General features: G+C 39.6%; 1 protein-coding gene across 4 annotated transcripts in view; it reads left to right on the forward strand.

The window, feature by feature from the left end:
* The window catches only part of PTPDC1 (protein tyrosine phosphatase domain containing 1), a 91,749-nt gene that overhangs the window by 52,898 nt on the left and 15,534 nt on the right, over positions 1-23,317 (forward strand). For 2 of the 4 annotated variants that reach the window (XR_010841917.1, XM_059071754.2), the window contains exons 1-6: positions 12,722-13,046; positions 13,531-13,702; positions 16,016-16,096; positions 16,332-16,450; positions 17,386-17,523; positions 19,456-20,714. Coding sequence is in view for 3 of the 4 variants with exons in the window: in XM_059071754.2 (XP_058927737.1) it covers positions 12,722-13,046; positions 13,531-13,702; positions 16,016-16,096; positions 16,332-16,450; positions 17,386-17,523; positions 19,456-20,714 (2,094 nt within the window). In the remaining variant the exon portion in view is untranslated. Of the gene's footprint in view, positions 1-12,721; positions 13,047-13,530; positions 13,703-16,015; positions 16,097-16,331; positions 16,451-17,385; positions 17,524-19,455; positions 20,715-23,317 lie in introns of those variants that run through there. The other 2 variants (XM_059071756.2, XM_059071757.2) reach the window with 1 other exon arrangement.

Genomic DNA, 23,317 nt, shown 5'->3' on the forward strand with positions numbered 1-23,317 from the left:
GTATAAGGGGGCAGCCTGGCAGTCATGATTCCTGAGCAGGATGATATCATGTGGGAGGCTGACCTGATTCCTGGGTGTTAGAATACTCTAGGTGTCAGAGCTCAAATGAGGTTAGGAGGGCTCCCCGTGGCAAGGTGACACCTCATAGTGTATCAGAACACAAGCAGAGTGAGGAGACATCCACACATGTGGGTGGCAACAGCAGCCTAGCTCAGGATCTTAGAGTTCAGTTGGAGGAAGGGAGGCATCCACTTAGGTAAGGGGGGCCAGCAGCAGTGAGGGGAGCTTGGTCACATAGAGGGGGACTAGTCAGAGAAGTAAAGGATAATAGCAGGGTTCTCACCATCAGAGAAGGGAGTTATTATTATGGAAAGGGGGATATTAGGAGGAAACCTGTGCTGTTGGATTGGAACTGGTAATGTCAGGGTGAACAATAAGTTTTCAACATATATGCTTGCATGTGTAAATATTAATTTAAATGTGTGATATGTGTGTGTATTCATGTATATAGTGCACATATTATTTAGTTCTGTCCACTGAGAGGGCCTGCTAGCAACAACACTGTTAACAGTAATGAGCACACCTAGCCTCTGGACTTGGTTTCTAAATATTATTCTTTACCAATAAACACCAGGACTTATTGGATCTAATTATGAGGAAGCGGACACACCCAAATTGAGAGATGTTGTACAAAATAACTGGCCTATACTCTTCAAAAGTCAAAGGCATCAATATCAAGGAAAGACTGAGGAACTTGTTCTAAAGTGAAATAAATGAGGGGACAACTAAAATATAGTGTGTGATTCTGAACATTGTGTAGTGTGATTTTACCATAAGGAACATTGAGATAATCAGTGAAGCTTGAGTGAGGTCTGAGGAATAGTGGGCAACTAATAATGTATCAATTTTCTGATTTGGGGGAATTTTAGAAAATGTCTTTGTTTATGGGAAATATATACTAAGTTATTTAGAGTAATGGGGCAGTATGTCTGCAGCTTATTCTCAAATGGTTCAAGAAACAATAGTCTTGGTCTTATACTTAAAACTTTTCTGTAAGTTTGATATTGCTTCAAAAAAATAAAATCCTCTCCAAAATTTTTAAAAAATTAAAACTAAATTGTTGGTGGAGGGAGCTTCAAGATGGCAGAAGAGTAAGACATGGAGATCACCTTCCCCCCCACAAATACATCACAAATACATCTACACGTGGAACAACCCCTACAGAACACTTACTGAACACTGGCAGAAGACCTCAGACCTCCCAAAAGGCAAGAAACTCCCCACATACCTGGGATGGGCAAAAGAAAAAACAGAGACAAAAGAATAGGGACGGGACCTACACCAGTGGGAGGGAGCTGTTGAAGGAGGAAAGATTTCCACATACTAGGAAGCCCCTCTGTGGGCGGAGACTGCAGGTGGCAGAGGGAGGAAGCATCGCAGCCACGGAGGAGAGCGCAGCAACAAGGCTGCAGAGGGCAAAGTGGAGAGATTCCCACGCAGAGGATCTGTGCCAGCCAGTACTCACCAGCCTGAGAGGCTTGTCTGCTCACCCGCCGGGACAGGTGGGGGCCGGGAGCTGAGGCTCGTTCTTCGGAGGTCAGATCCCATGGAGAGGACTGGGGTTGGCTGCATGAAAACAACCTGAAGGGGGTAGTGCACAACAGCTAGCAGGGAGGGAGTCCGGGAAAAAGTCTGGAGCTACCGAAGAGACAAGAGACTTTCTCTTCCCTCTTTGTTTCCTGGTGTGTGAGGAGAGGGGATTAAGAGCACCACTTAAAGGAGCTCCAGAGACGGGCGCAAGCCACGACTATCAGCACAGACCCCAGAGATGGGCATGAGACACTAAGGCTGCTGCTGCAGCCACCAAGAAGCCTGTGTGCAAGCACAGGTTCCTATCCACACCTGCCCTCCCAGAGCCTGTGCAGCCCACCACTGCCAGGGTCCTGTGATCCAGGAACAACTTCCCCAGGAGAACACACAGCGCACCTCACCCTGGTGCAATGTCACACTGACCTCTGCTGCCGTAGGCTCGCCCCAAACTCCGTACACCTCCCTCCCCGCAGCCTGAGTGAGCCACAGCCCCCGAATCAGCTGCTCCTTTAACCCCATCCTGTCTGAGTGAAGAACAGATGCCCTCAGGCAACCTACACCCAGAGGCGGGACCAAATCCAAAGCTGAACCCCAGGAGCTGTGCGAAACAAGAAGAGAAAGGGAAATCACTCCCAGCAGCCTCAAGAGCAGCGGATTAAATCTCCACGATCAACTTGTTGTACCCTGCATCTGTAGAATACCTGAATAGACAATGAATCATCCCAAACTGAGGAGGTGGACTTTGGGAGCAACAATATATATATATATATATATTTTTTTTTTCCCTTTATCTCTTTTTGTGAGTGTTTATGTGTATGCTTCTGTGTGTGATTTTGTCTGTATAGCTTTACTTTTACCATTTGTTGTAGGGTTCTGTCAGTCCTTTTTTTTTTTTTCTTTATAGGTTTTAGTGCTTGTTATCATTGGTGGATTTGTTTTTTGGTTTGGTTGCTCTCTTTGTTGTTTTTTATTACTTAAAATTATTTTTTAATAACTCTTTTTTCTTTTAATAACTCTTATTTTATTTTATTTTATTTTATTTTATCTTCTTTCTTTCTTTCATCTTTTTATCCCTCTTATTCTGAGCCGTGTGGATGACAGGCTCTTGGTGCTCCAGCCAGGTGTCAGGGCTGTGCCTCAGAGGTGGGAGAGCCCAGTTCAGGACATTGCTCCACAAGAGACCTCCCAGCTCCACGTAATATTAAATGGTGAAAATCTCCCAGAGATCTCCATCTCAACGCCAAGACCCAGCTCCACTCAATAACCAAGAAGCTCCAGTGCTGGACACCCTATGCCAAACAACTAGCAAAACAGGAACACAACCCCACCCATTAGCAGAGAGGCTGCCTAAAATCATAATAAGGCCACAGACACCCCAGAACACACCACCAGGCATGGAACTTCACACCAGAAAGAAAATATCCATCCTCATCCACCAGAACATAGGCACTAGTCCCCTCCACCAGGAAGCCTACACAACCCACTGAACCAACCTTAGCCAATGGGGACAGACACCAAAAACAATGAGAATTACAAACTTGCAGCCTGCAAAAATGAAACCCCAAACACAGTAAGTTAAGCAAAACGAGAAGACAGAGAAACACACAGCAGATGAATGAGCAAGGTAAAAACCCACCAGACCGAGCAAATGAAGAGGAAATAGGCAGTCTACCTGAAAAAGAATTCAGAATAATGATAGTAAAGATATCCAAAATCTTGGAAATAGAATGGAGAATATACAAGAAAGATTTAACAAGGACCTAGAAGAACTAAAGAGCAAGCAAACAATGATGAACAACACAATAAATGAAATTTTAAATTCTCTAGAAAGAATCAATAGCAGAATAACTGAGGCAGAAAAACGGACAGCTGACCTGGAAGATAAAACAGTGGAAATAACTACAGCAGAGCAGAATAAAGAAAAAAAAAATGAAAAGAATTGACGACTGTCTCAGAGACCTCTGGGACAACATTAAACGCACCAACATGTGAATTATAGGGGTCCCAGAAGAAGAAGAGAAAAAGAAAGGGACTGAGAAAATATTTGAAGAGATTATAGTTGAAAACTTCCCTAATATGGAAAATGAAATAATCAAGTCCAGGAAGCACAGAGAGTCCCATACAGGATAAATCCAAGGACAAACACTCCAAGACATATTAATCAAACTATCGAAAATTAAATACAAAGAAAAAATATTAAAAGCAGCAAGGGAAAAACAACAAATAACATACAAGGGCATTCCCATGAGGTTAACAGCTGATCTTTCAGCAGAAACTGTGCAAGCCAGAAGGGAGTGGCAGGACATATTTAAAGCGATGAAGGGGAAAAGCCTACAACCAAGATTCCTCTACCCAGCAAGGATCTCATTCAGATTTGACAGAGAAATTAAAACCTTTACAGACAAGCAAAAGCTAAGAGAATTCAGAACCACCAAACCTGCTTTAAAACAAATGCTAAAGGAACTTCTCTAGGCAGGAAACACAAGAGAAGGGAAACACCTACAATAACAAACCCAAAACAATTAAGAAAATGGTAATAGGAACATACATATTGGTAATTACCTTAAACGTAAATGGATTAAATGCTCTAACTAAAAGACATACACTGGCTGAATGGATGCAACAACAAAACCCGTATATATGCTGTCTACAAGAGACCCACTTCAGACCTAGGGACACATACAGACTGAAAGTGAGGGGATGGAAAAAGTTATTCCATGCAAATGGAAATCAAAAGAGAGCTGGAGTAGCAATTCTCATATCAGACTAAATACACTTTATAACAAAGACTATTACAAGAGTCAAAGAAGGAAACTACATAATGATCAATCAATCCAAGAAGGAAGATATAAAAATTGTAAACGTTTAAGCACTCAACATAGGAGCACCTCAATACATAAGGCAAACACTAACAGCCATAAAAGGGGAAATTGACAGAAACAAAGTCATAGTAGGGGACTTTAACACCCCACTTTCACCAGTGGACAGATCATCTGAAATGAAAATATAAATAAGGAAACACAAGCTTTAAATGATACATTAAACAAGATGGACCTAATTGATATTTATAGCACATTCCATCCAAAAACAACAGAATACACTTCTCAAGTGCTCATGGAACATTCTCCAGGATAGATCATATCTTGGGTCAGAAATCAAGCCTTAGTAAATTTTAGAAAATTGATATCATATCAAGTATCTTTTCTGACCAAAACGCTATGAGACTAGATATCAATTACAGGAAAAAATCTGTAAAAAATACAAACACATGGAGGCTAAACAACACACTGCTTAATAACCATGAAGATCACTGAAGAAATCAAAGAGGAAATCAAAAAGTACCCAGAAACAGAAGACAATGAAAACACGACGACCCAAAACCTATAGGATGCAGCAAAAGCAGTTCTAAGAGGGAAGTTTATAGCAATACAATCCTACCTTAAGAAGCAAAAAACATCTCAAACAACCTAACCTTACACCTAAAGCAATTAGAGAAAGAAGAATAAGAAAACCCCAAAGTTTGCAGAAGGTAAGAAATCATAATGATCAGATCAGAAATAAATGAAAAAGAAATGAAGGAAACAATAGCGAAGATCAATAAAAGTAAAAGCTGGTTCTCTGAGAAGATAAACAAAATTGATAAACCATTAGCCAGACTCATTAAGAAAAATATGGAGAAGACTCAAATCAATAGAATTAGAAATGAAAAAGGAGAAGTAACAACTGACATTGCAAAAATACAAAGGATCATGAGAGATTGCTACAAGCAAGTATATGCCAATAAAATGGACAACCTGGAAGAAATGGACAAATTCTTAGAAATACACAACCTTCCAAGACTGAACCAGGAAGAAATAGAAAATATGAACAGACCAGTCACAAGCACTGAAATTGAAACTGATTAAAAATCTTCCAACAAACAAAAGCCCAGGACCAGATGGCTTCACAGGTGAATTCCGTCAAACATTTAGAGAAGAGCGAACACCTCTCCTTCTCAAATGCTTCCAAAATATAGCAGAGGGAGGAACACTGCCAAACTCATTCTATGAGCCACCATCACCTTGATACCAAAACCAGACAAAGATGTCACAAAGAATGAAAACTACAGGCCAATATCACCGATGAACATAGATGCAAAAATCCTCAACAAAATACTAGCAAACAGAATCCAACAGCACATTAAAAGGATCATCCACCACGATCAACTGTGGTTTAATCCCAGGAATGCAAGGATTCTTCAATATACATAAATCAATCAATGTGATACACCATATTAACAAATTGAAGCAGAAAAACCATATGATCATCTCAAGAGATGGAGAGAAAGCTTTCGACAAAATTCAACACCCATTTATGACAAAAACCCTCCATAAAGTAGGCATAGAGGGAACTTACCTCAGCATAATAAAGGCCATATATGACAATCCCACAGCCAACATCATCCTCAATGGTGAAAAACTGAAACCATTTCCACTAAGATCAGGAACAAGACAAGGTTGCCCACTCTCACCACTCTTATTCAACATAGTTTTGGAAGTTTTAGCCGCAGCAATCAGAGAAGAAAAAGAAATAAAAGGAATCTAAATCGGAAAAGAAGAAGTAACGCTGTCACTGTTTGCAGATGACATGATACTATACATAGAGAATCCTAACGTTTCTACCAGAAAGCTACTAGAGCTAATCAATGAATTTGGTAAGGTAGCAGGATACAAAATTAATGCACAGATATCTCTTGCATTCCTATACACTAATGATGAAAAATCTGAGAGTGAAATTAAGAAAATACTCCCATTTACCATTGCAACAAAAAGCATAAAATATCTAGGAATAAACCTACCTAAGGAAACAAAAGACTTATATGCAGAAAACTATAAGACACTGATGAAAGAAATTAAAGATGATACAAATAGATGGAGAGATATACCATATTCTTCGATTGGAAGAACAACATTGTGAAAATGACTCTACTACCCAAAGAAATCAACAGATTCAATGCAATCCCTATCGAACTACCAGTGGCATTTTTCAGAGAACTAGAAAAAAAATTTTCACAATTTGCATGGAAACATAAAAGATGCTGAATAGCCAAAACAATTTTGAGAAAGAAAAATGGAGCTGGAGGAATCAGCCTCCCCGACTTCACACTTTACTACAAAGCTATAGTCATCGAGACAGTATGGTACTGGCACAGAAACAGAAATATAGATCAATGGAACAGAATAGAAAGCCCAGAGATAAACCCATGCACATATGGTCACCTTTTCTTTGATAAAGGAGGCAAGAATATACAGTAGAGAAAAGACAGCCTCTTTAATAAGTGGTGCTGGGAGAACTGCACAGCTACATTTAAAAGAATGACATTAGAACACTCCCTAAAACCATACACAAAAATAAACTCAAAATGGATTAAAGACCTAAATGTAAGGCCAGAAACTATTAAACTCTTAGAGGAAAACATCGGCAGAACACTCCGTGATGTAAATCACAGCAAGATCACTTTTGATCCACCTCCTAGAGAAATGGAAATTAAAACAAAAATAAACAAATTGGACCTAATGAAACTTAAAAGCTGTTGCACAGCAAAGAAAACCATAAACAAGACGAAAAGACAACCCTCAGAATGGGAGAAAATATTTGCAAATGAAGCAACTGACAAAGGATTAATCTCCAAAATTTTCAAGCAGCTCATGCAGCTCAATATTAAAAAAAAAAACAACCCAATCCAAAATTCGGCAGAAGACCTAAATAGACATTTCTCCAAAGAAGATATACAGATTGCCAACAAACACATGAAAGAATGCTCAACATCATTAATCATTAGAGAAATTCAAATCAAAACTACAGTGAGATATCATCTCACACCAGTCAGAATGGCCATCATCAAATCTACAAACAATATATGCTGAAGAGGGTGTGGAGAAAAGGGAACCCTCTTGCACTGTTGGTGGGAATGTAAATTGTTACAACTACTATGGAGAACAGTATGGAGGTTCCTTAAAAAACTAAAAATAGAACTACCATACGACCCAGCAATCCCTCTACTGGGCATATACCCTGAGAAAACCATAATTCAAAAAGATACATGTACGACAATGTTCATTGCAGCTCTATGTACTTGCAGCTCTATGTATTGCTTCCTGGACATGGAAGCAATCTAAGTGTCCATCAACAGATGAATGGATAAAGAAGATGTGGCACATATATACAATGGAATATTACTCGGCCATAATAAGAAACGAAATTGAGTTATTTATAGTGAGGTGGATGGACCTAGAGTGTGTCATACAGAGTGAAGTAAGTCAGAAAGAGAAAAACAAATCCCTTATGCTAACACATATATATGGAATCTAAAAAAGAAAAAGAAAATGGTCATGAAGAGCCTAGGGGCAAGACTGGAATAAGGACACAGACCTACTAGAGAATGGCTTTGAGGAAATGGGGAGGGGGAAGGGTAAGCTGGGACAAAGTGAGAAAGTGGCATGGACATATATACACTACCAAACATAAAATAGATAGCTAGTGGAAAGCAGCCTCATAGCACAGGGAGATCAGCTTGGTGCTTTGTGACCACCTAGAGGGGTGTGGGATAGGGAGGGTGTGAGAGAGGGAGATGCAAGAGGGAAGAGATTTGGGGATATATGTATATGTATAACTGATTCACTTTGTTATAAAGCAGAAGCTAACACACCATCGTAAAGCAATTATACTCCAATAAAGTTGTTAATAAAAAAGAAAAAAAATTAAATTGTTGAACTGTGTTAAATGTGCTAAGCAGTCAAAATAAGACAAAAACTATAAAAGGCATCAGAGACCTTAGCAAGATCAATTTTCAGTGGATGCTTGAGACAGAGACCAGAGTTGAATAGATTGAGGACGAGAAGGTGACAAATGGAAATAGCAAATGAAGTCAACTTTTTTTTAGAAGTTTAGCTGTAAAAGGGAGAGGGAGGGCTTTCTGAAGAAGGGGAATTATAGTGAAGGATCTGGAAACAATGACATATACTAGGAATGTTTGAAAAATTAAGAAGATTTGACCCGAATAGGGGAAGACTTAGAGAAGTTCTGTCTTCAGATATTTGAAAACCTTGCAAGCCAAAGAGATGCTTTGTTTCTAATTTTTAGAGGGAAGAACCAGGAGCAATGTTAACAGAGAAATGGATTTTGACTGAACATTAGAAAACATCTTGAGCTGTCAAACAGTTGAATAGTTAGTTGCCTTGTGAGAAGTGAGCCTCCTGTCACAAAAAGTGGAAAAGAAGAAGCTGTAAAGTCAGCAATCTAGTCCATTTCCAGTTCCTGGAAATGACTCCTATACTGACTTAGGACTGAGCCTAGATGGACCTCCATCTCCCACTGCATTCTTGGGCCTATTGTTGCATGAGTTTGTTTAAATAGGAAGTTATTCATCCTTTCTTGAGTATAAAAGGGAATTACCAGTTCTTGAAGCTCTACATCTCTTTAGACTCTAGTGCTTTAACCACCCACATGTAGAAATTAAAGAGGAAAAGACCAAGGGCTCATAAGTAACTTTAGGTAGGTTTCTTTGTTGTTTACTGTGCTTAATTTCACATTTGCAGTGACCAGTATCTCACTTGGTTCCTTAAATATTATTCTGAATTTGTGAAGGTCTGATTGCCTACCTACAAACAGGCCATTGGCCACAAAGGTATTGTTGTGTTTAGAGTCCAGCACCCATATTCTTTATGCTTTGAAGAGGGGTCTTTTATACATTGATGATTACAGCATCTTGGGGGGGAGTATAGGATTGGTCATGGGGATTATCTTTTGTATTGTTTTCCTACTTTTTCTTGGAGCCTGATTTTTTTTTTTTTTTAGAGACAGCATATTTGGAAGAAAAAGAGTAAAAATAGTAATGAGGCAGGGTCCCCTATGATTTTATATTCGAATATGTAATATAGAAAACTGATTTTTTTTTCTTATGTATTTAGAAAAACACTTTGTCAGAGAAGGAAAATATAGATCCTGTTAACAGGTAAGTGGAGAAACAACAGTAGTGTTGTTTCTTGTGGCCTCAAGTTATAACTATGGAGGAAGGAGGGAAGGAGAGCAGAGAGGTGAATGTAGCTTATAATAATGAGGTTGTACAGACTTTCTCTGTGGTTGCCAGAAAAAACTTTCTTTACCTTTTTTTTTTTAACGTCTTTATTGGAGTATAATTGCTTTACAATGTTGTGTTAGTTTCTGCTTTACAACAAAGTGAATCAGTTATGCATATACATATGTTCCCATATCTCCTCCCTCTTGCGTCTCCCTCCCTCCCACCCTCCCTGTCCCACAGCCCTCTAGGTGGTCACAAAGCACCGAGCTGATCTCTCCGTGCTATGTGGCTGCTTCCCACTAGCTATCTATTTTACATTTGGTAGTATTTATAAGTCCATGCACTCTTTCACTTTGTCCCAGCTTACCCTTCCCCCTCCCTGTGTCCTCAAGTCCATTCTATGTCTGTGTCTTTGTTCCTGTCAGGCCTTTTTTTTTTAGATCCCATATATATGTTAGCATGCAGTATTTTTTCTCCTTCTGACTTACTTCACTCTGTATGACAGACTCTAGGTCCATCCACCTCACTACAGATAACTCAGTTATTTACCTTTTAGTTTCTGTTGAAAGTATGGCCCTTCATATAATTACTCTTACTCTAAAATACTTCCATCTTATATAATACATGAAATAGAAATTAAAATAGTCTTGTTCCTCCTTCTATCTAAAGATAACGCTTCGCTTTTTTCCCTATTGATAATTTAAATAAATATTAAAATGTTATTTCTAAAAATCTGAACAATTCATCATTAGAAATCTATAATTCACCCCAATTTAAATATTTTAATTGATTTTTAGGCTATTGTGCCAAGCTCCTTGACCTCAGAAATCCACGTCTCCACATAACCACATTTTTGTTTACAGAATGTTGACGAAAAACAATCATGCCATGACTTTATAGGGATTATCTTCTAATTCATGGAATAAAAGATATTAGAACTTGTACCAAATTGGTCTCTTTTTGTATTCTTTTTGAAAATAGTTATTTTATTCATTTTGTGGGTCAGTTTATTTACATATACTCATACTTCTTGTTTCACACATCTGTAAGACATTGTATTTTAATACATAAACCTTTCGTTCCTTAGCTTGATCCAGACAAGTCCTATCCTCATCAAATTCATTCTCATTTTCAGAACTGTTGAGAACAGAGTCACTTGGACTCTCCTCTGTGGATGTCCTTAGAGCTGCACAGATCATGCATTTCCTACTTACTGGTTGAGACCTCCTACTTGCTGCCTCACATACCTTTCATCTCGGATGGAACTTGCCTGCCAGATTTTCTCTTGCACCGTCTTCTCATGGACTTCCACATTTACCTGCTTCAGTATCTTGCTGCTGCTCACTTAGGCTTGAAGTCTCAGCACCCAGTGCAGTGTCTGCCTCTGTACTGTCTTGTTTCCGTGTTTAGCTCCGTTCACACGGTCACAGTCCCAGCAGGCCCCCAGTCCTTGGCTCCTGGCCCTATCTACAGGGAATGTTAACACTAAAAAACTTGAGTCAGACTCCCTGTTCCCCAGATAGCAGACTCAGACCCCTTAGTTTGAGCATTTAGGGTCTCTTGCCATCAGGTTCCAACTTGCCTTCCACACCACAGCCTCTCCTCTTTCCTTTCCTGTAAAACTATGTGGAAGCTGCGCCTTCGCCTTCGGGATTAGGTATGTTAAAAGGAATTCTTTTCCATTGCTGTATGCAAAATAACAGGGGCAGGATGCTATACTCGTAGGAATTTGGGCACCAAATTGAGCTACTCTGTCTTATTTGACAAAGCACATCCAGTTGGGGAGATGGGGGGGGTTTAAAGGAGCATGCTTCAAAGCATTATTAATTGTTAAAATAAAACAGAACAAAACAAAGAAGAACCCTATCTATGACAGTAGACTGTTTCCACCTGCACATGGCTGAAATACCATTTGGAGAGACAGAGGAAGAGAGACACAGGGGTGGGGTTAGGGTGTGCAGCTTGACATTAACAAGAGAGGAGGCAGACAGTTGGTGGTTGTTATAGTTTCTGTGTTCTTTATATCCTTGATCCTCAAGTTGCAACCTCCCCTTCATCTAGTTCCTTTAAAAAATGTGATACTTAGTGAATTTTCTTCCTATTCCTCTGCCAAGACATTACTGAAGCTTTTCTTTTCCCCACAGTCAGCAACAAAAGGCACAGAATCATGTCTTTGAGTTTTTGAGGGCTATAGTTATGACTATTGTTACTATCCAATAACCAAGAATTGGGTTTTCACATTCTGAAAATAAGAATATGAATATAAATGTCTTTTGGTTAATGTATCAGCCCTACAAATGTCTTTATTTGTTCTATCCAAGCATTTCTTTAATAGTTCTATTTCTAAAAATAGGGTTTTCTTTTTACTTTGAAAAATTAAATGGTGTTTTAATAGTGTTAGAGGTATCTAGTATATCCCACTTTATTACAATTAACTTTTTTAAACATCTTTATTGGAGTATAATTGCTTTACAACGTTGTGTTAGTTTCTGCTGTTTAACAAAGTGAATCAGCTATACCTATACATATACCCCATATCCCCTCCCTCTTGCATCTCTCCCTCCCACCCTCCTTATCCCACCCCTCTAGGTGGTCGCAAAGCACCGAGCTGATCTCCCCGTGCTGCGTCCCACTAGCTATCTGTTTTACATCTGGTAGTGTATATATGTCCATGCCACTCTCACTTTGTTACAATTAACTTTTTATCTGCCCTGTTCCAGAGAGCAGTAGAAAGAGAATATTTTTCAAAATGTTCAAAGAATAGATATGAAAAGAATAACAAAATTTAAATATTTTAATATGTGTGTGTTTACATCAGAAAGACATTTTTCTAAATTCATTACAGTATTTTAGATATAATTCTTTGAGCAGTCAGATCTTTTAAATGTGTTTGAGAAACAATAGAAAAGTCACATTTTAGGTATAATCTATTTAAAATACATGTTATTCTTCTTTATATTTGAACAATCTGTTCAAAACAATCCATTCATATGGGATTTTGCTTGTACAGATCTGAGTGGGAATCAGTAGTTTCTTTGTTTGTCACTATGGAAACAAGTCAGCCTATCCTGAATGGTGGTTAGATCACACAGAGTGATGCTCATGTCTCAGTGTAACTTCGTCATGGAGCAGACTGGCGCTGACATCTCGCCTCCAGCTCTTCACTCCTGGAAGCCCAGCGCCATGCAGGATCCACCCCGGAGGCTTTCTTCTGTGCCATTCCTCAGCTCCTTTTTCCAGGGACGACGACACTCTGCCTCCGACCCCATCCTGCGACTGCAGCAGGGGCGGCGCAGCTCCACTGCCAAGATGCTCTCCTCATCCTCTCTCCAGGTGATGGTGGCCATGTCCTCCATCAGCTGTGCTGAGAGAAACCCAACTTGCCCCGAGAGAAAAAGTAAAGCTCCTTTTCTTCTTAAAGATTGCCACAGCTTTGAGTTTAAATATAAGAACTGTGAAGAGGTTATGCTGTGTTGATACTTTTTAAAATTTTGACAATTAATTCTGCATTATACTTTTTATTGTCTGTTATGCTAAGAGATTCAGTAGCCATGTAATAGGAGATAAAAATGATTGTTTTATGTTTTTTCATTAAAAATGTAGTTTTTGCACAAAACTCATTCCCTTGTAGAAGATCTGCTTTTACAGTTTCTTCCTTTTCATTACCAATATGACATGTGGAGATTATTGTGTGCAAAAGCCTTTTCTGTAGTAAAGGATAGTGTGCTTACACGAAAGGGAAACAGTTTTATTCCTGACAAAATGAAGGGTATTTAGCACCAGCTTGTCATCTACAATCCTGAGAGAAAATGGAAGCTGTTTCCCATGTTACTATTCTGTTCCGAGAGTAAGATTTTGAATCGTCCCTTTGAATGTTCTAGGAAATTCAGGACGTCCAACACCAAAGTATACAAAAGTTGGAGAGTGTTTACGGCATGTCATTCCTGGACATATGGCCTGTTCCATGGCATGTGGTGGCAAAGCTTGCAAGTATGAAAATGCAGCCCGCTGGAGTGAACAGGAACAAGCTATTAAGGGGGTCTACTCATCCTGGTAAGTGATTCTGTCTGTCTTCGGTAGCTCCCACCTACTGCTAAGTGGGAAAAGGGAATGGACATGTAGGAGATGGCCAGGAGGCAGTGGACTGTAGAAGAAGGAATGTGGGGTTTTGAAGTCAGAGGACCTCACCTCCATCCCTGGCTTTGCCACTTGACAAGCTGTGTGATCTTGGTCTACTCACACAGGCAGTCGGAACCACAGTTTCCTCATCTGTAAAATGGAAATAATGAAACCAACCCTATAGGGTTTTTTTTAATTGAATGGAATGCTCTATGTAAAGTATCTTAAAGAAATGGTAAGTAGATAGCTCTTAAATTTCAGAAATTGCTAAAAAATAATTAAAATGTTCAACTATAAATTTGAGAAATTATGAGGTACATAGGTAGTTTTTCAGTTTCATACAGGTAAGCTTTAGCCTCGTTTTTATTTTGTTCCTGTATTCTGTATAAAAGGATACATTTTCATACAAATACGTACACTTCCAGTCTGCCTCAGTAGAAGGTGGTACAAGTTGTCAGTTCAGTAGACGATATAAGATGCTTACTTTGTTTATGGTATATAAGTGTAATTCATTCATTATTGAATCATACTGCTTTTATTATTAATAGTAAACTGTCAAGTATACCGTTTTTGATGTAGTGATATCTCTAAAAAATTCTGATATTCAAAACCAAATCACATTTGGAATGCACTAAGAGGAATTCACTATTCAAAGAACTCTGCCTGGGCTTCCCTGGTGGCGCAGTGGTTGAGAATCCGCCTGCCGATGCAGGGGACGCGGGTTCGTGCCCCGGTCCGGGAAGATCCCACATGCCGCCGAGCGGCTGGGCCCGTGAGCCATGGCTGCTGAGCCTGCGCGTCCGGAGCCTGTGCTCTGCAACGGGAGAGGCCACAACAGTGAGAGGCCTGCGTACCACAAAAAAAAAAAAAAAAACAAAGAACTCTGCTTGTGAATCATTTTATAGAGCAAGAATTCATTTACAAATTAGATATTTGTCAAGCAGCTTACTAACTTGCAACCCTGTACTTTTTCATATTGGATTTGCTGGGTACATGTGTAGTACTATAGTCTGGGGTCCACTGTCACTGTTGTTCTCCACAGATCATGTTCTAGTTTATCACTATCTTTCTTGAAGAATGTTGTGAAAAAGCAAACACTATTCCAGAGGTGTGATCAGACAAGTAAATTTCTAATAATGCAGCTTATGGCCACATTCATATTTTTGGTTTATTGTTGACTAAACTATCTGAACTTTTTTCGCCTCTGCTGCTTTCATGTTACATCTCTGTCAATCCTACACTAAGTGCTATTAAACTTGGGGGATCCCAAACCTTTGGGGGTCCCTGTTAAGTTTTAGACATTGCCCCGGGCATGAGGGATAGTATCTTTATGAATCCTGACCTGCTCATCTAATGTCTCTGTTACTCCTCTCAGATTCTTGTGACCCGCAACTTGCAATAGTCTACCTTATGTATCTTTCACCAGGCCACTGGTGAGAAATGCAATCAGAACAGAGTGAAGCCAGAGCCCTAGTGAGAGTGATAGCCATTTACTGGGTCTCTATCCATTTGTACACTCAGTAAACATCCATTTGGTTACAAGCCCAGGCATGGTGCTGAACAGTCTCAAATTATTATCTTCATAAAACTCTTTAAGTAGGCATCATTAATGTCATTTTATTGGTGAAGGAATTGAAGTCCAGAGAGACTAAGTAATTTGCTACACAGCTAGAAAGTAGAAAAGCCAGCATTTGAAACCAGGTCCGACTGACTCCAAAGCCATATTTTTTGCAAAATTACAATAACTCAGCATTTATTCATAACCACATGCTAGGATTTGTGCTAAAGTCTTTACATTCACATCAAATTGAATTCTCACACCAACCTTGTGAAGCAGGCATTATCCCTGCTCAATACATTAGGTAACTGGGGTACAGATAGCTATGTAACTAAAAATGCCTCCCAGCTGGCCCTCCTCATTTAGTCAGTAACCTTTGGATAACTTATCCAGGATGTCCTTTGCTGCCAGCTGAGGTTTCTCCATCATTCCGTCATGTCCACTAGAATCTCATGAAGTCCTTGAAAGTACTTTGCTGGAGTCCATAAATACTTTATATCCTGGAATTTTTTCCAGGGATTTAAGAAGCTAGGGTTTCTTAGAGCCCTAATCATAATACAGAATTGAAGCCGGATTTGTATAAGGAGATTCATACCTTATAGCATTGTTGAAATCATAGAAAAAGTAAGGGCTTGAAATCTTGCTTTCTCAGTTTTGTGCATATCACCAGTCCCTTCTCCCATCTATAGGGTCACTGATAATATCCTGGCCATGGCACGCCCGTCCACTGAGCTCCTCGAGAAGTACTGCATCATTGAGCAGTTCCGAAGGTAAACATTGCATGTTTACACACTTTAATAAGCCAGCTTGTGTTTTCTCTTCTATTGCTTTTGACTTCAAATGGAAAGGTGCTTTCATTTTACCAACAGGAGTGTGAAGAACTTATTTCAAATAAGACAATTAAGGTTTTGAAAGTAGTTAATAATGTTTATTAATGCCAAAAATGGTTAATTTTTTTTAACACTACCTCCCAATATGACTAATTTATTTTCTTTTTCCTTTAAGCCATGGCATAAAAAGTATCATCAACCTGCAGCGTCCTGGTGAGCATGCCAGCTGTGGGAACCCTCTGGAACAAGAAAGTGGCTTCACATACCTTCCTGAAGCTTTCATGGAGTCTGGCAGTAAGTCCTTCCATCCTCCTCTCCATGAGTTACCAAGGACAGAACTCAGAGACTTTTTGTCTATTCAGCTCTTAGGTTAAAAAGGTGATGGAAATAAACAGTTACTGCATAGTAGTGTAGTAGGGCTTCTAAAAAGTGAAGATGAGCTAACTTTGACTTTAAATAATGCTATCATTCTTCTGTGGTATTGCTGTTGAAAGTATAAGATTTCTTTTTTCTTGTGAGAGGGAACTTGAGAGGAGACCTTGTAGAAATAATGTCTGTATATTAATATAAACAGTATCCAGACCTGTCATCTCATTTAATCCTTAAAGCAGTCACATAATATAGTTGTTCTGCTTCACACATGAGGTCACACAGGCTGAGGAAGTTCTGACTTGCCCAAGATCACACAGCTTAAACATGGCAGCAGGATTGGAACACAGGACTCATTCATGCCTTTACCTACTGCATAGCTCTGCCCCTGGGTAGGATGCAGGGATTCTGTATGTGACAATCTACAACTTGTTTTTAAGAAGTTTATGTTAGCTTTTATATCCCACTAGTTAGGAAATCTATATGTACTACCTTATGCCATTTATCAGTCAGTTAGACATGTTTCCATGCTAAACAAGGTTGCAGGCTTTCCCTCCATGGTTGAGTAATTTTGGCATAGATCATTGACTTTAATTTGCAATCCTGCTTTTCCTTAGTTCTTTCTAACTGAGTTTCAGCAAGAAATGTGTTAAGTAATATAGAATGTGCTTTTTAAGAAATGTTAACAGTAAATTTACTGGAAATGTAAAAAGCCTATTATTTTAGGTCTACTCATCCAGTGAGATCTGCGTGCCTTACAGCTTTATACTTTTCATGAATTCACTCACTTTTTTCAAATGTCTTTACAAGTATTTTTCCTGTATGTTGATTTTCTTCTTGTTCTCTTTCTCATTGTCCAGTTTACTTCTACAATTTTGGATGGAAGGATTATGGTGTAGCATCCCTTACCACCATCTTAGATATGGTGAAGGTGATGACATTTGCCTTACGAGAAGGAAAAGTAGCTATCCATTGTCATGCAGGGCTTGGTCGAACAGGTAAACTCTAGGAGGTGGTTTTATTGTCCTTCTACATGTTTAAACATATAAGGAATATTTCCTAATTCTAGAGGATCGTTTTCAGATTCCTATCAAAGTTTTAGAGTCAAATGGAACAAGTCAGTATAAGATACTTGAAATATCTTAGATAGCTTCAGTGACCATATATTCATGAGGGTATTTTTGAATGATTTAGTGCTAAAACCTCATCATATTGAGTAATCAATAGGTGGATTTCCATAGCTAGCTAAATGATCTTTCTGATTTTCTTCTTTAAAGGAAAAAAATCAACACTTTGTTTTTAATATGCAGTGTCTTTTTAAAATGTAATTTTCCTTAACCAAAATAATAATGAAAATAACAAGCATTGTTTCACCTACTCTCTTTTTAAGTCTCTACAAAAATGTAAGTTTTGAAGGAGGTTAATTTGCTACATCAAGTAAGTGGCAGGGCCATGATTTAAAATCCATGGCTGTAAGGATTTTGTTTGTAAATGAAAGTCTTACTGTACCTAGAATTCTATATAAAAATCAATGATTTTACTTAAAAATGCTGCAGATGGGCTTCCCTGGTGGCGCAGTGGTTGAGAGTCCGCCTGCCGATGCAGGGGACGTGGGTTTGTGCCCCGGTCCGGGAAGATCCCACATGCCGCAGAGCGGCTGGGCCCGTGAGCCATGGCCGCTGAGCCTGTGCGTCCGGAGCCTGTGCTCCGCCACGGGAGAGGCCACAACAGTGAGAGGCCCGCATACCGCAAAAAAAAAAAAAAAAAAGCTACAGAATATCAGTGCAATACTGATATGGGGGCACAAAAAGGGTTGGAATCTTCATTGTCATGTAATCTAGCCAGACACCTGAGCTCGACTCTGTCCACAGTATAACCATATACCTACCACTGGGTCTTCCACCTTCTGGGGCGCATCTTTAGGGTAGAGACTCAGTTCTGTCCCAGACTGTCAGCTCTCATGGTTGAGCCAAAATCTCACTGTTCTAGGGATTTCACATGATAGCTCTGCAGATATTTCATACTTACCCTAAAGAACTGCCATGTCCTAGTGAGAAAGATAGGTTGGACCTTGCCGTGTACTAGGAAAACATGCATTTTTCAGAGGTTCTGATTTTCATGTGTAACGAGATTCACAAACTTGGTGATTCACACAGATGTCTTTTGATGCCTTTTACTTGATGTGAATTAACTATTATATTTGAGTTAACTAATTATTGCCTTTTTATTCATTTTAATTTAGTATTAATTAACAAGAATACAGAATGTTTATACTGTTAAAGCTATTTTCCTTAATATTAAGTGCTTATAGAAAAATAGTTGTGGTCTAGAGGGAAATACATATTAGTTTAGGCATTAGTTTAGTCTTAAATAAGAATCATCAGGAGAAAAATATAGATTGTGAATGTGAATAATTGCCAAAGATAAAAATACCCAAGTAGGAAAAATGCCAGTCTGGAATGTGCCACCAGTTGATGTCAAAGATGGCAGTGGTGGGAAGTTCCAACTAGAGTGTACAGACTGATTGGATAAAAATTTTTAAGAGCTGTTCAGAGTGGAAAGCAGGGTTGGCTTTCTTCCATGTTGGAGTTGGGCGTTAATGATGGTAAATTGGCCAGGTCATCAGTTTATTCAGTCATCACCCTCCACACTCAGTCATCCCCCCTCACTCCACACCTACTCAACTTCACTGTGACAGTTCTTGGTGCTTGCCCTGGAGTACAGAGGTGAGCAAGGGTTCTCAGTCAAGGGGAGGTTTGCCATACAGACTTAGTAAATAGATGAACACCTGTACAAAAAGTTATCATTGTCCTTAAAATGTTTCTGTATTTATATGGTTTCCTAACACATATTCAAATTTTAAATCACCAAAGAGTATAAATAAAAATATAAGCTTTTCTCATATCAATATTCTCTTCTTCACTGTTTAGGTGTTTTAATAGCATGTTACTTAGTTTTTGCAACAAGAATAACTGCTGACCAAGCAATTATATTTGTTCGGGCAAAGCGACCTAATTCCATACAAACCCGAGGACAGCTACTATGTGTAAGGGAATTTACTCAGTTTCTGATTCCTCTTCGCAATATATTCTCTTGCTGTGACCCCAAGGCACATGCTGTCACCTTAGCACAGTATCTCATTCATCAGCAGCATCTGCTTCATGGCTATGAGGCACGACTTCTGAAACATGTACCCAAAATTATCCATCTCGTGTGCAAACTGTTGCTGGACTTAGCTGAGAACAGGCCAGTAGTGATGGAAGAAGTGGCAGAAGTACCTGTCCTCTCTGCTGAAATTGAAAAGACTGTTTCTGAGATGTTCACAATGCAGCTGGATAAAGAGTTACTGAGACATGACAGTGATGCATCAGACTCTTTCACCCCCAGTGCAGTGGTGGCAGATTTTGAGAATCAGGATGTGATTCTTTCCAGTGAGCAAGAGTTTGACCCTCTTTGGAAGAGGCGGAATGTTGAGTGCCTTCAGCCCCTGACTCGTCTGAAAAGGCAGCTCAGCTACAGTGACTCGGACTTAAAGAGAGCCGAGTCACTTCTGGAGCAAGGGAGGACTCTGTGGGCACTGCCTGCCCAGGCCTTGCTTTGCCATAACCCCAGGCAGCAGAAGCACATAAGCCATTTTTACTCCTCACAGTCTCCACAGCTAGATTTAAATAAGGAAACGCTGGTCTGCAATACATTTTCTTTCTGGAATCATGCTAAATTTGGAGGCCTGGAAGAACTCAAAGATGACAGGTCATCAGTTTTCCATAGGACGAACATTCCAAAGGAAGTAAAGCAAAGTAGAACCTTCTCTTCCGATATTTCAGGTTCATACAACCCTGGAGAACCAGTTACACCAAATTTTGCAAATATCCCTAAGGAACTAAACTGTTCTCACCAGCAAGTGTCCCACTGTGAGTGTGAAACTCGTGGTGGTTGTGGCCCAAGCTCCATTGCAGAGGACAGTGAGACTTACCGCTGCCCCGTGGACTCTGTGTCCAGTCCCAAAGCACAGTTCTTGCTTGGACCTGAAACCCGGGATAGCAAATATCTGTCTGAAGTTGCTCCATACATGGCTTTACAGTCTGACTTGAGTGTTGAAGCAAGGAGAATACTGGCAGCCAAAGCCCTGGCAAATTTAAATGAGATTGCAGAAAAGGAGGAAGTGAAAAAGAAGGTAGAAATGTGGCAGGTACTTGTATTTCATTTAATTATATATGAGTGGGAAATATTTGTGTCAGAGCAAAAACAATACGTTTTCCCAAATTCATTTGTTACAGGAATTTGAAGACTTGTTTGTATAATATGAAACTTTTGAACTTCAAGTTACTCAGCTATAATACCAGCTTACTGTCATGGAAACAACAGACACAGGGCTGTTTTGTAGGTTAATTTCAATCTCTGTGAAAGAAAGCACTTAGTGCTTAGCACTCAGCAGGGTGCTTGACTGAGCAAGGCAATGATATTGATTGATGTTGATAGTTTCCTTCTTTCTCACTGGGCTTGCAGGACTGATGGACAGATGAACAGACCACAGCAGACAGCTGTAGGAACTGACCGGAAGTATCTCTAACCTGAGACCTAGCAGGGAACCACACTTTGAGAACCAGTGATAGAGATGTAAATGAAATAGAGACAATTCTTTTCCAAAGCTCATTAACCCAAGTATCAAGTAAAGCCAGAAGGAGGAGTGATGGATGCTGTCTGCTCAGCATTCCCTCCTGCAGACTTCCCAATCCACCCCAATAAGGCAGGTATTGGATTCTGGAAGGCAAATGGGAGTGGCCACAGCATACCTTTGTGCCACTGGTTTTATCTGAGATTGGGTTCTTGGGGTCTATTTCTTAGCCTTTACTTAAATTAGAATGTGAAATTTTAACACCTTTTTGTGTTGTACTTTCACTAGGAAGACAGTCTTAAATTAGCCTTGCTCTCTGCCCAAAATAAGCAGCTGGTCTAGAGAAAAGGCAGGCCTTATAAACCTAGTTATCAGAAACAGGTAAACTGCCCAAATGTGGGGCTGACCTGGGGAGGCCTGGCTCAGTGAATGTTTGGCTTGTTAGCCCATAACCTACCATCAGTTATTCGTGTAGCTACTTTTCTATATCCTACCATTAATCAAACAAGGTGTGTACACTTTCCAGGACGCCAGACCTTCCAGATGCAGAGGTGGGAAGAGTAGGAGTGGAGCCTCGCTCTCACTTGGAACTGTGTGACAGGAGGAGAGCGCTTCCACACACGATTTCTTCATCAGAATTGTAGTGTTTTGCTTAATGAATAGTTAAATGTATTGCTTTCTTCCAACATGAAGTATTTTCTTTATTTCCTACTCCAAACTGAACAAGACTTCCACTCAGCGGGCAGGTCTCCTTTGCGTCACTGTGAGCCACAGTAGCTAGTGGCAGGACCTCCGGGTTCAGGCTTGGGAGCTCACCACCCCCTCGCAGGTCAGCCCCACATGGGCCAGACTGTTTGAACACATAATATAAACAAAAGCATTTCCTAGAGATAGATACTACCCTATCATTTGGATAGGTATGCCTTTTTTTTCCTTTCTAGATTTTATTGTGGGTCTTTCAGTAATAGAACAAATCAGTTGAATTCTGCAAAAAGTAAAATGAACATGATTTGAATAGCATAATGCTGCCTGTGCCCTTATTAGGCCCTTTCACATGTATTATTTCATGTGATTTTCACAGAAATCCTGTGAGACAGATGATATTTTTTACAGATTCTTTGTTAATCTTTCAGTCCTTATGAATTAAGTATCACAGCTTAGGAAACTAAGGGTCACAGAGGTCAAGTGATGTGCTTGAAGAGATGTGGTCCAAAGGCAGCAGGGCCAGGATACAGTTCATGTGTTTAATACTTTCCATCATCCCTGATGTTTTTCCTAACCCTGCTGGAAGATTTCAGAAAACAACAATGATGTAATGGTTGTTCTACTAAGAGGGTCTTTGAGTCATGTTGTTTCTGCCCAACATAAAAATTGAGTAAAAGCTACTCTGCTATATACATGATCTATGGGATATGAAGGACTACCCACAACTAAATGTTTTGGCTTATTTATGACATAATAAAAAGAAACCCAGTGCTGGAGGACCCTGGTAGCATGAGGAAAACATCACAGACTGGGATAGAGCAGATCTGGGTTGGGAATGTGCTCTCACACTTTGGGCTCCTGGGCAAGTTACTTCATCTTTCCTGAGCCCCCCAGTACATTTATCTGTAAAGGGGACCTCCTTGCTGGGTTGCTGTAAGAATCAGAGATAAGTCTTGTATCATTGTTCCTATCATACTATAAGTATTCTGTGAATATTGGATGGGTGAATGAATGAATGGTGGCAGTTATTCTGCGTATTACTATTGCAAACACGTATTTTATTTATTACAAATAAATCTGAACCCTGTCAGAAATTGAAATTCTTACCTCACTTTTCCCCTGATCTCTGTGAGGTAAAGTTTTAAAATCTTAAATTATCTCCAGACATTTGGAGTATTGGCAAGACTTCCTAGTTATTTTACCCTATCAAATTTCAGAATACAGGGCTTGTTTGTTAAATTCTACATAGGATTCTAAAAAGGAATTTGAAAGAAATACGTGTACCATATTTACTAACTTTTTGGTACTTTTACACTTTACACTTTTTCATTTACACTTTTTTATCTACCATTCTACTTCCTTGCAGTAAATATTTGTTTTGTTCCAAGGAGCCTGAAAAGGAAGGTTCCCTCTTCTTGAACTGTTTCTGTGGTCTCTAAACAAAGTGGAGAACTCAAGTTAACTAAGCCTTT

This window comes from Kogia breviceps, chromosome 8 (genome assembly GCF_026419965.1).
Source record: "Kogia breviceps isolate mKogBre1 chromosome 8, mKogBre1 haplotype 1, whole genome shotgun sequence".
Lineage (NCBI taxonomy): Eukaryota > Metazoa > Chordata > Mammalia > Artiodactyla > Physeteridae > Kogia > Kogia breviceps.